General features: G+C 35.4%; 1 protein-coding gene across 9 annotated transcripts in view; it reads right to left on the bottom strand.

Annotated features, from left to right (window-relative positions):
* NF1 (neurofibromin 1) overlaps nt 1-13957 on the bottom strand; it is a 319551-nt gene that overhangs the window by 105082 nt on the left and 200512 nt on the right. For 7 of the 9 annotated variants that reach the window (XR_006211074.1, XM_042966177.1, XM_042966176.1 and 4 more), the window contains one exon: nt 3922-3984. The exons of 1 other annotated variant lie outside the window; for it this stretch is intronic. Coding sequence is in view for 7 of the 8 variants with exons in the window: in XM_042966177.1 (XP_042822111.1) it covers nt 3922-3984 (63 nt within the window). In the remaining variant the exon portion in view is untranslated. Of the gene's footprint in view, nt 1-3921; nt 3985-12751; nt 13785-13957 lie in introns of those variants that run through there. One more of the 9 variants, XM_042966178.1, reaches the window with a different exon arrangement.

The raw sequence follows: 13957 nt of genomic DNA, 5'->3' as shown, positions 1-13957 counted from the left end.
AAGATAACGACCTATTATTTAAATCATGAAGGAAAAGGAATTCTTGGGGATCTAAACAGATCACACCAGCAGAAGAGAGAACCCCTATGTGTACCTCAATGTGCAATTCTGTCAAATAAAAAAAGTGAAGGAAACAAGAAATAGTTGCTCACACTGAAAAACAATGTGAGCCCAATATTTAAGATGGGTTTTTCTCTTTTTATAAAACATTCTACCTTGAAGGTAAAGTAATAGGCACATTAGATTGGGAAAAGTGTTACGAAACTGGCTCGGGGCCCATCTCTTTCCAGTTACTGTTTTAACACAGGAAAATTATATTACTCTAAAATGTACATGTTTTACAGATAATACACACACACACTTATTTTGAAAGAACACTTGTGTAACACTTTAATCTCCACAATTACGCTTGCTCAGTGTAGCTGACCGCTGCATAAAGCCGTGGTGATCCCAACAGCCAAGCCGCACGCAGCACTGCAGTCGATATGCTAAGATTCCAGGGATAAACCTACATTTCAGAGGACGGTGAGGGAAAATGAGAAAATGGGCTTTCTGTGCAGAATCCCACGTAACTCTAGTTCGCTTTCCAATGCCTTAATAAAGTAATACTCCTTGTCATGAATTCACACAGCTCACTGACTCCAGATTAACTCCGGGAAGAATAAGGATTATTTCATTTCATTCTCTTCCCTTTAGGGCTTCGTGTAGTATATACATTTTCAATGTCTTCTTATTCGCTGCCTAAAATCTCTAAATAGTGTTCTGCCGTATCTGAGGGAATTAGTAAATATAAGATTTCAGACGATTCAGGTTTTCAAGCCCAAGAACACCCTCTCAAGCGGCGCTAACATGCAGGAGTTGTAACTAACATATTCTCACCTTCATTTACACTACGTAGCTCAGGAAGCTTTCTTGTGTTACAGCGCTCTGGGTGCTACCGCGTGAAGGACAACCTTGCTGTACTTCACTCAAAGGAAGCTGCTGTAGACGGCTAAATACAGCAGCCTTACTAGAACAGCTTTAAAACCCAAATACTGTTTGAGAGTTATTTTTAGCCGAAATACAGTTTTAGAAATAGAATTAAGAAGAAAATTCAAGTGCTTTTACTATTCTAGTATAGTATTTAACCTTTCGGAGAAGAGGAACAGACAAATGAATATATACATTCACACAGACCAAATTCTTCATACAATTTCACAATGTTCAGGGACCACCATTGCTACCGAGTGGTTCTTTCAGAACTCCCAAATTTTCATCTTAAAACAGAAGAAACTTAACAACAAATCTACAAAATTGTAAAGCTTGTAAAGAGTTAGCAAGAAGAGATTAAAAACTGCTTTATATTTAATTGTAAACAGGTTGTTTGAAAGGAACAGCCATATATTCAGATTAATCCGTTAAAATCCTAAAACAGTTTTTAAAAATTGAAAGCCATAATTTGGTTTCCAAAGAACCAATTAATTTATAAAATACTAACCTGCTGTGAAAACATCTCTCAAAAACCAGTAACTTGTACACATATTTTTCAAAGTAGCTACTTACTAGTTTTGTCTAGAACAAAAAAGTTTTAAAGTGTGACTCACATTTATACCTGATTTATACTTAATACTATTAATCTCGTAATATAATGAAAAGGGAGAATACTGTCAAACTTCTGAAAAGTACTACATTTTCACTATCCATATCTTCAAAGTTAATTCTTGTCAATACTCAAAGTACCCACACCTCAGAAACACACATTGTTTCTGGTATCATATAATTATGCATCCCAATGATGACAGTATCAGTATATTTTTGGAACTAAAACCTTACAAAATGTACTCAATATCAATCAAAATGCTGTATAACAAGTTTCATGAGACAATTTATAAAAATAGTTCTTTCTCTTTCACCACTAATGGACATCAACGTAATTTTACCTCATAATATACATACTCAAGTGTTTTATTTTTTAAGCTACAAAAATCTAATTTAGATCCCAAACACATTCTGCACAAAAGGTCAAAGTTGGGCTAGTCTGTACTCTGAAACCAGTTACCAGTCAAATGTCCTCTTTACTCCCTCGAGTGAAATCTGAACAACATGGTACAAATAAATGCAGTCATAAACTTTACAGAGCAAGAGGATCACTACGCAAACATGCTTAATTCCCGGAGTTAGGTAGACAATTAACTTCTAGAAGGAGATCTGATTACACATTATATGTTTGAGCATAATAAGAGGACATATCTATGACTATGCAGCTAATATACCAGAAGCCAGAACCTTCACTCTATATTTTACATATTCTGATCCATTATCCATATACCCCAAAAGAGTTAGCTTGCTTTTTAAAGAAAAGATCATTAGATTCATAAGCCAGCAACTCCATAAACTGACATTTTAAATTTATGATGACTATGTTGTCTTCATACTTTAGAATGTGTTCCAAAATACCTCAAATTACCAATTAGTTTCCCTTTGTTTCCATGAGGACCTCATATCACCTGTGCTGAGAGATACATTCCAAAACTCAGTGTTACCCAGAAACTTAAAAAAAAATCTGAAAATAACACTAGCAGAAAATAACATTTCAAGGAACAATTTTAGACAAAATCTTAATAAATAAAGCAATGTTAGGAAGGCTAGAAAACATGCTCTAGAGAAACACAGAAAGCCAGAATTTTAATTTATGTGATACACTACACAATGCCATTAGTAAAACACTGAACGGGTGTTAGAAACGGTAAATTAATTTCAACAGTGATGGTGTATACGTGTTAAACTCACATATGCTGAGAATTAGAAGCATTAGAAAGGAATGTTTTTATTAAGCAAGAAAGCCATCCAATCCATTTGCTCACAGCTGACCCAACTTACTTAACATACTCAAAATCGTGAATGAACATATGCATAGTTGTCTAAATTTTAATCTAGTTCTGAATTTAAAACAGAAGCCTATTATCTGTAAAGCTTAGACAAGAAATCAAAGATGAAACCAAATGAATATTCTAAATTTTACCTTCGTATGTAAACTGCCTACATGACTCCTAAACGTTTTTGTTTTTGTTTTTTTTAACATCTTTCTCTAAAATCATTTGGATTATGTGAACAAAGATAATGCTCGGCCTGGTACGTCATAGTGACAGACAATGACAAATTTAAAATGAATGAATCTGGACCAAATTCTACTCATGGGAAGAAAATAAAATTATGACTACTGTAATTTTCTTCCTTTTAATTAGGACAAGTTCATAGAAACAGGCAGATGTTTGCAAAATGAGGTGTTTCTATACAAAATGGACTCAATGAGTTTTCCGTTATTTCAAAAGTACTATATTCTCAGTCCCAATAGTCTAATCGTGACTTTCTCTAAGGTAAACGTTTATCATTAGGATTTTTACAATCTAAGCACAAATATCTAAATTCTGGCTCAGACTCTCTAGATAAAAATATAAAAAGTAAAAAAGAAAACAAAAAGAAACTGCAACTTTCAGGTAAGATTTAGAAAGTGACACTTTCCCTCCGTATATTTCTAACAATGAAGAGAAACTTTCACCTCTAGGAAAAGAAACCATTCACATTACCTGCAACAAGAAGCAAGAATGAAGAGAGTCAGCATTTCCTAAGGCCTTGAAATTAAGTTTCTTTTGCATTCATTTATAATTTTTAAAATAACAATAAAATTAGACCAGAGATATCCAATGCAACAAATGCCCCCAAAACGCCTTTGGGATAAATCAAACCAAAGGAACACAGAGAATGTTTCAATGTAACTTAATTCCAGGGTTAATTGAAATGAAAGCTATTTTGTGCCAGAATTAGTAGAATGATTTTACAGTGAAGGTCAAATAGGCTGAAGTGAAGATGTTCTTAACAAACAGCAAAAGATTTTTGTTTTGCTTTGAAAGAAACAGCTAATAAAAAGTTCTCCAAACTTACTGATTTTTTGTTTTCCTTTTTTTCTTTTACTGTAGCTTTATTCAGTAGGGAGTGGCAAGTTGCCTACAGGACAGAGATGAGCACAAACAAGTCACAGCACCAACTACATACAGCAACAAAAACAATGTTGGCTTGTACATAAAATTACATGATCAAATGTAACACAAATGGAATCAACAAAAAATTAGAAATCAACTGAATTTCGAGGGATGAATTTTATTTCTGGATTTTAATTTTTATCACATTTTCAAGCCAAAGCACTAAATAAACAGCAAGAAATGTTGAGACAATCATATCTACTATTTCTGGCTATAAATCACGGAAAAGTTCTCCCCAAGTAAATTTGAGGACATTTCATATTTACATTTCAGTTCATTCCTAGCTTTTGATAAATTTCATGTAAAATGTTCATTACAAGTAGATCACACACTAAAAACACTTCCATGTGTCTACATAATTTTTTCTTGATAAATACTTCTCTGTGTATCCTTCAATTGACTTAAAGTTCTTTTTTCAATAGCTGGCATTTAATTTAGACCTAATGATTTAAAAAATAAACATTAAATGACTATATATAAAGGGAAAATTCACTTCAGAGATTCTCAATTAAAAATGTGTCGCTCTTAAAATTTCACATATTTTTCTGTTGGCAGGCTACTTCCTGAAAAAGTTCTAATCAGAGGAGGTTAAAAGCTCTGCAACGTTTGGAAGAAGAATGTTATCAGCTCAACTAGAAATAAGCATTAATTAATATTAAAGTGAAGAAACTGCAGAGAAAATTATAGAATAAAACTTAGAAGCCGCTTAAAATTTTTCACATATTTGACTATCAGAATGTATCAAAAAACAAAATACCAAAAAGGAAAAACAAAACAAAACAAAACAAAACAAAAACAAAACCCACAGACATACTGGCTTCACCTCTCAGAGTTCCTTCTAAGCCAAAGAGTTCTTTTTAAATTAAGACTCCTGGTTAGATCAGACGAGGCACAACAATTTTTTAAAATATCTTTAAAACCAAATTAGATCCACCATACATGGCATTTTATTCTAGGAATTCAGTGCATTCAACACCATAAAGTTAATTTGACATTTGTTCACCCATCCGTCCATCCATCCATCCAAGTAGTTACTGTGCATCTAACATGCCAGATACCATTCTAGGCATCAGGAAACAGCAGTAGAACAAAAAGACACAGTCCTTCTCTCACGGAGCTCTGGTTCAAACTTTAGACTATATACAAAAGTACTAGTAACCAAACAGATCACCAAAACACAGTTTTATGTAGCTTTTTTTCAATTATGATGTATAATTATCATTTACAGCCTTTAAAAAACTGGCATGGGGTGCCTGGGTGGCTCGGTTGGTTGAGCATCCGACTTTGGTTCAGGTCATGATCTTGGGGTTCATGGGTTCGAACCCTGCACTGGGCTCTCTGCTGTCAGCACAGAGCCCGCTTTGGATCCTGTGTCCCACTCTCTCTCTCTGCCCCCTCCCCACTCACACTCTTGCTCTCTCTCAAAAATAAGTTAAAAAATTGTTGTAAACTACTTCTGTTCAGAGAAGCAGATTTACTGGGAAAAGATGACATTTACTTAGAATCATAATATTTGGCTTTCTCAGAATTCTCTCACTATAACTTAAGAGAACATCCATTCTGGGAATTATTTTCTCATTATAGGTATCCCCTGCTTTTTGAAAGTTTGCTTTCACAAAAGACTTACATTAGTACCTATTTTTGCTAACTAAAAGGAATCCAAAGAGAATTTTTGCCTTTATGAGGAAAAAAGCAAAAAAATGAGTATTACGACCAGCATCTGTTTTTCAGTGAGCCATTACAGAGGAAGCTCACTCCCCAAGCAGCGAGTTGACCACCGCCAAGCTCCTTCCCCAGGCGCTACTCTCAGTATCAAGTCGCCACAGCTTTGAACTTGTCTAGGAGCATCTGTGCTTTATCTCAACTCATTTTGTGCATCCATTAGCGGGATGTGTCCTAAGGTATCACAAAAGCCTAAGAGTTCATAAGGGTGTTATGCTTACCATAACACTGGGTGGGATTAAGCATTTCAATTGTGGTGAATGAAAAAGATACTGACTGTGCACTCAACTTGCCTGTATCCACCATTCATATTATTTACTGACGGAGAGAAAGAATTCTGAAAGTTGCTGAAGTTACTATTGGTTCTTCCAGTAGCAAAGTGGTCTCTTTTAGTCAGCATCCAGTACTGGATGCGATGGGAAGTCTACTGCTTGGGTGGATTGATGGGTGAACAAAGCAAAGGGTTCCATTAAGTTATCTAACACTTCAGGAGACATCCATTTTTTTAGTAAGCGGAAACAGAAAGTACTGGACAATGAGGATCAAAGTGTTGCAAAAGCAGAATTGAAAGGTAGTCATGGGTGGTATGATCAGTTTTGAGGCAAGAGCAGCTTCATAGCTTAAAGGTTACTGGAGAGAGTGTTTTGGCTGATACTAAAGCTGCCGAAAAGTTCCCAGAAGAACTGAAGAAAATAATTATAGCAGGTGGTTATTCACGTAAACAAGTGTTTAACTGCAATTTATTAGTGGAAAAAGTTGCCACACAAAACATGTATTTCAATAGAAGAAAAGCAGGCTAAAGGACGCAAGGCATCAAAGGACAGGTTTACCTTAATGCCTACTATTAACACCACTGGTGATGCTGTCCTTAGTCCTCTACTAGTATGCCATTCAGAAAATCCAAGGGCACTTAAAGGCACTGATAAGGATATGCTTCTCGTGTTTAAATCACGTCCAAGTGGTTGGAATATCCAAGTGATTTTTTTCTGAGTGCATGAGTGGATACATTAGTCCTTTTGTTGAAAATACTGTAGAGAAAACAATCGTGATAACAGGTGTCTTCTGATGGTTGAAAACTGTGCTGCTCATCCACCCAGCATTACTGAGTATGACAGTAACACTGCGGTTGTGTTCTTCCTGTTGAATGTGACGTTGTTGGTACAACCATGTGTCCTAGGCCTAACGGGCACGATTAAAGCTTCCTATATGCAAGAACCAACAGAGAAGCCAACTCGAAAGGATTTTTACAAAGGATCTGGAAAGACTACCATTTAAAACTGGCATTCGCCAACCTTGGAGATCCTCTTGATAAGCTAACAGTCTGGGTGAGAAATGGTGCTTAGTGGATGGTCTCCTGAAGCAGTGAACAATTTTAAAGGCTTCGAACCAACAATAAATACGGCCAAACCAACTGACTTTGGCTAAGGAGGATCAGTTTGTGGAAACGGAATATGTTGTTGAAGGTTTCGGCATTCCATGACCAAGAAGTGACAGATGAAGAGGTGATACAACTCCAAGAGGAGAGAACACCGATCGACAACGAACGCATCAGTGAACGGCCGGACAGTGCAGTTATCCAGGAACTGAACGGGAAGCACTTGAGTGAGATTTTTGCTACAACGGACAGTGCTGCAGTGATTGCAGAAAAGTATGGCTTTAATTTGCAAAGGGCACGTAGGTTTAGGGCAGGTTTGCATAACGTTTTGAGTGCCTACAAATAACTGTAGTATAGAAAAATGCAAGAGGCTGAGCAGTTGAGCATACTGTCGTATTTCAAGCCTTCCACACCAGCCACATTAGCCACGGCAGACGATGAACCTCGACATTTGACATCGAGGCAGGCAGACATAGAAGAAGGCGTAGACGTTAGTGACCTGCTCGCACTGATGGCTTTAGACAATGATGAGATGTTAACAGGTGACCCTCTTCCTCTCTCTCCTATACTCCATACTCCTGTACCTCCCACGACCCCAACCTCCAGCACCCCAGCCTAACACACCACTATCACCATCTGTCAGCCCTTTGGTGTGCCGTCTTCCCAATTTTGGGAAGCCAAACTACACTGTACATACATTATTTATACTTTATACAGGCTGTGTATTTATCATATTATTCTTGTTTGTACTATATGTTAATGTTATTTTAGCTTTTATGTGTTATTTGGTATGATTCAGTAGGCTATTTTGGGGGTCTGAGAACGCTAAAAAAATTTCCATATAAATTAATGGTAAGTGCTTCTTCCCTTTATGTCACCTAGGCTTACAAAAGGTTTCACAGGAACACTCCACTTTGGGATAGCGGGGAAAACCTGTATTCCAAAACTATTAGGGGGACAAGTGGAAATAAATACATGGAAAAATGTCTTAATTATAAGTCTCACACATGTTCACAGTTGGCTATTCTTATGTAATCTGAACCCAGTTCACTAAGGAGACATACAAAATAAGAAACCTGGTTAAAGCAGGATTCAAAAAAAGCTTAACAGTCAAAAATATGAACTCAGGAAAAAAGAGGTAATGCTCAGAGAAGTTCATTAGCTATCAATATCCTCACTTTTCAAAATTTTCCAAGCAAGTCCCAAAGCAGGAGCCATGTTTACTAGAGGAAACAATCGACTACTATCCTTCCCAGCAGAACACAGAAGTACAAAGGTACCATTATGTCACTGCCAAAGTCAAGAGGGCAAGAAAAAGCCAGAGGAAAGATGAATAAGAATAAAAGGGCAAACTAAAGGGAAAACTACATTTTGTAGGAGACTCAGTGAAAGAATAACTTGAGATCAAAGCTTTTTTTTAAATTAGTAATTTTAAAATTCTGTTATCACTTATTAAAAAACAAAACCTTATTTATAAATAAAATAGCGCACTTTTGCTCTACCGTACTCTACATTCCAACAAGCTTCAACCTTATTGAAACTTACTTCAACCAGTGCGCTGACACAACATTTAAATAATATTTGTAAAGAGAATAATTTTATGTGAAATTTTAATACGAGAGTTCAGCTCTGCTATAATGCAGGATATTTAATTATGGCATGCTTTAAAAAGTACAACACATAGTATTTTAATAAGCCAGAAATGATTACTTTGCTCTTATTTCTGATTTATGTTCACTACCTCCTCTCTTCCTATGAAAGCTGGCAAGAATCTTGTCTACTTGGGTGGAATGGATAGGAGAATTTATTCCTTCATTACATATTTCCAAGTAGTTACAAAGTGCCAAGCCCTGTTCCTTTTACCTTATCAGAATCATGGCCTCAGATTGGACTCCCAAGTTTGCTGATGACACAAATTTTTTTTTTTTTCCTTTAGGATGCCAACCACATGAAGAATTTTACTAAAATCTAGTAAAATCATGTAATCAGGTAGTCGGTAACCATTCACTTTTAACTCAAGTCAAAGCCACTGACACTTCAGAAAACGAAATGTTCTCTGAAAACTACTAAGGCCGACCAAGAAGTTGACACATACTATTTTAAATATATGCTCACCATTTCTTGTCTGCCTAGTTTTATAAACAAGAAAAAATGAATCAGATTTGAAGAAAAACCTGAATAGTGCCCCAACTCAAGATATTGTTCACTGTATAGGGTTTCAAATTACAACTAAACTACCCTCTAGTCTCAGATTTAAGTAGCTGAAAAAATTACGTGGGGTTCTCCTAAGCCTCCTTGAGCTATTTTAAAAAGGCAGTAAGAGTAATGATAAATTAAGAAAGTTTAATGCGAGGTATACTTTATCATCTATGTATATGATGACAAGATTTTTTTTGGCTTTTTTCCACCTTTGTTGAGAAATTACTGGCATATGTCACTGTATAAGAAGTTCAAGGCTTACAGCATAATTTGCATATATTGTAAAAATAATTACCACAATAGGTTCAGATAGCATCCATCTTTTCATACAGATACAATAAAAAAAGAAAGACAAAAAGTGTGATGAGAACTCACAGGATTTACTCTCTTAACAACTTTCCTATGTGTCATAGAGCAGGGTTAGCTATAGTCATCAAGTTGTACGTTATGTCCCTAGTACTTCCTTAGTACTGGAAATTTGTACCTTTTGACTACTTTCCTCCAATTTCCTCTGCCTCCAACCTCCACCACAAGTCTGATCTCTTTTTCCATGAGTTTAGCTGTGGTTTTTTTTTTTTTTTCATGGTTCCACATATAGGTGAGATCATACAGTATATTTGTCTCTCACTTATTTCACTTAGCATAATGCCTTCAAGGGCCGTGTATATTGTCACGAATGCCAAGATTTCCTCATTTTGTATGGCTCAATAATATTCCATTTTGTACATACCCACAATTCTTTTAAACCATTCATCTGTTGATGGATCTTTGTTTCCATGCCTTGGCTACTATAAATAATGCTATGAACATGGGGGTGCAGATACCTTTACAAGTTAGTGTTTTGTTTCCTTTGGATATAGTCCCAGAAGTGGAATTGCTAGATGATGTGGCAGTTCTATGTTTAATTTTTTGAGGATTTTCCATACTGTTTTCCACAGTAGCTATACAATTTACAAATGCACCAACAGTGCACAGGGTTCCCTTTTTTCTCCATCCATGCCAGCATTTGTTATCTCTAGTCTTTTTGATGATGGCCACTCTAACAGGCATGGGTTGATACCTCATTGTGGTTTTTTTAACAGGCATTTCCCTAATGACTAGTGATGCTGAACATCTTTCCATATACTTTTTGGCCTTTCATGTAACTTCTTTAGAGAAATATCTATATGTCTATTCCAAGTTATCTACTAATCATTTTTAAATTTGCTTTTTTTTTTTTTTTGCTATTGAAAACTGTGTAAGTTCTTTATATATTTTAATATTAACTCATTATATACATGGTTTGCAAATATTTTTTTCTCCACTCCATAGTTGTCTTTTCATTTTATGGACGGTTTATTTTGCTGTGCAGAAACTTTCTAGTTTGATGTAGTCCCACTTGTTTATTTTTGAGTTTGCTGTGCTTTAGGTGTCATATCCAAAAAATATTACCAAGACCCATGCCAAGAACCTTTATTCCTATGTTTTCTTCTAGCAGTTTCATGGTTTTAAGTCTTACATTTAAATCTTTAATCCATTTCAAGTTAATTTGTCAGGGACTTAAGATATGGTTCCAATTTCATTCTTTTACATGTGAATATTTGGTTATCCCAGCACCATTTATTGAAAAGACTGTCTTTTCTCCACTGAATATTCTTAGCTCCCCTGTCATAATTAGTTGACTCTATATGCTTGGGTTTATTTCTGGGCTCTTGATTCTGTTCCACTGGTCAGTCCATCTGTTTTTATGCAGTACCTACTATTTTGATGATTATAGCTTTAAATTAGAAAATGTGATGCTTCCTTTGTTCTTTTTTGGGGGGGGAGGTAGGGTGTTTTGTGTTTCCATAAGAGCTTTTTTTTCTATTTCTATAAAAATGTCACTGAAAACTTGATAGAGATTGCACTGAATCTACAGATGGCTTTTGGTACTATTCATATCTAAACTATTAATTCTTCCAATCCATGAACACAAGATACCTTCCCATTTATCTGTATCTTCAATCTGTTTTCATCAATGGCTTATAGTTTCCAGAATAGAGATCTTTCACATTCTTAAATTTATTCCTAAGTATTTTATTGTTTTGATGCCATCGTAAATAGGATCTATTTTTTCCCATAAATTTGTTAGTGTATAGAAATGCTACTGATTTTTGTATGTTAATTATGTGTACTGCAACTTTACTTAGTTCACTGATTAGCTCTGTTTTTTGGTTGTATTTGGGACTTCCTATATATAAAATATCATCTGCAAGTAGAAACGATTTTACTTCTTCCTTTCCAATTCTGAGGCTTTTAATTTTTCTTGCCTGATTGCTCTAGCTAGCACTGCTAGTACTATGTTGAATAGGAGTGGTAAGAGTGGATACCCCTGTCTTGTTCCTCATCTTAGAAGAAATGCTTTCAACCCTTCACCACTGAATATGTTAGCTGTGTGGTTGTCATTTATGGCCTTTATTATGTTGATATACATTCCTTCTATGCCTAACTTATTAAGAGTTTTTATCATGAATGGATGTGGAATTTTGTCAAATCCTTTTTCTGCATTTATTGAGATGATCATATGATTCTTTTCTTCCACTGAATTAACGTAATGCATCACACTGATTGATTTGCAGATGCTGAACCATCCTTGCACCGAAGGATAAATCCCACATCATCATGGTGCGAACATTTTAATATGCTGAATTGTTTGCTAGTAATTTACTGAGAATTTCTGTATCTATACTCATCAATGATATTTACCTATAGTTTTCTTTTCTAGCAGTGTCCTTTTCTGGTTTTGGTACCAGGGTAATGCCTCACAAAATGAGTCTGGAGTGCTCTCTTTTCAATTTTTGCTAAGAGTTTGAGAAGGACTGTTGTTAATTCTTCTGTAAACGTCTAGTAAAATTCACCAGGGAAGCCAACTGGTCCTGGGCTTTTCTTTGTTGGGAGAATTTGGGAATTCTATTCAGAGTTTCTATTTCTTCCTAATTCAGTCTTGATAAGTTGTATGTTTCTAAGACTCTTTCCATTTCTTCTAGGTTGTCCAGCTTGTTGTCTAGTTTGTTCACAGTAGTCTCTTATGACCCTTTGAATTTCTGTGGTATCGGTTGTGAGGTCTCCTTTTTCATTTATAATTTCTTGATTTGGTCCTTCCTCTCTTCTCCTTGCTTAGTCTAGCTAAAGGTTTGTCAATTTTGTTTATCTTTTCAAAGAACCAACTCTTAGTCTGGCTCTTCTTTTCTGAGGTTTTTCTATATTTATTTCTACTTCACTTATTTCTGCTACAATCTTTATTTCCTTTCTTCTGCTAACTTGGAGCTCAGTTTATTCTTTTTCTAATTCCTTAAGAGAAAGAGTTAGGTTGCTTATTTGGGATCTTTCCTGCTTCTTAACATAGGTGTTTACTGTTATGAACTTCCCTCTTAGAACTGCTTTTGCTACATCGCACATGTTCTGGTATGTTGTGTTTCCATTTTCATTTATCTCAAGAAACTTTTTTATTTCTCCTTTAATTTCTTTTTTTTTAACCATTAATTGTTCAGGGTAGTGTTTAATTTCCATGGGTTCACTCATTTTCCAGCTTTCCTCATGTAATTGATTTCTAACTTCATGCCATTGTGGTCAGAGAAGATACTTGGTATAATTTTAATCTTCTTGAATCTACTAAGACTTGTTGTGTGACCTAACATATGGTCTATCCTAGAAAATGTTCCATGTGTGTTTTGGAAGAATGTATATTCTGCTGTTGTTGGATAGCATGTTCCATATATGTCTGTTAGGTGCATTTGGGATTTAAGTGTTGTTCGAATCTGCTGTTTCCTTATTGTCTGTCTGGATGACCTATCCATTGTTGAGAGTAGGGTATTAAAGTCCCCAACAATTACTTTATTACTATTTATTTCTCCTTTTAGGTCTGTTAGCTTTTGCTTTATACATTTAGGTGCTCCAATGCTGGGCACATAAGTATTTATAACTATTGTATCTTCTTAATGTATAGACCCCTTTTTATCATTATATATTGACTTTTGTTTCTTTTTGCCATTTTTAGTTTAAAGTCTATTTGGTCCGAAATAAGTATAGCTACTCGTGTTTTTTTTTTTTTTTTTTTTTTTTCTGGTTACCATTTGTTTGAAATGACTTTTTCCATCCCTTCACTCTCCGTCTACGTGTGTCTTTAAGGCTAACACGAGCCTCTTGTAGGCAACATATTGTAGGATCTTGTTTTTTTTAATCCATTTAGCCACTCTATGCCTTTCAATTGGGAAAACTTGATCCACTTATATTTAAAGTAATTATTGATAGGAAAGGACTACTGCCATTTTGTTAACTGTTATAAGTTTTCTTTTAGTGATACAGCAAAAACATCTTTATAAATAGCAATGCGGGAATAATTCACACAGAGCAGCCTGAAACAGCTTTTTAAAATGGTGATTTCACTGATCTTGCTAATGTCTCTAAGCAACTGAAGCCCTGTGCTAAAAAACAAATGGCTGGGGATGACTCTGCAAAGAAAAAGACATAAAGACATGGGTTTTGGTAAATGTGTAAATTCTTTCCCCTATACCCACCCCTGTCCCAAACTCCAGACCCACTGATTTTTCTTCCAGAATCATAGTTTGAACAGACTAACACAGATTTGCACTAATTTCCCCTGGAATTATTATATCGTCCCTGA

The sequence above is a fragment of the Panthera tigris genome, chromosome E1 (genome assembly GCF_018350195.1).
Source record: "Panthera tigris isolate Pti1 chromosome E1, P.tigris_Pti1_mat1.1, whole genome shotgun sequence".
Classification (NCBI taxonomy): Eukaryota; Metazoa; Chordata; class Mammalia; order Carnivora; family Felidae; genus Panthera; species Panthera tigris.
This window is presented reverse-complemented; position numbering and strand designations above follow the sequence as displayed.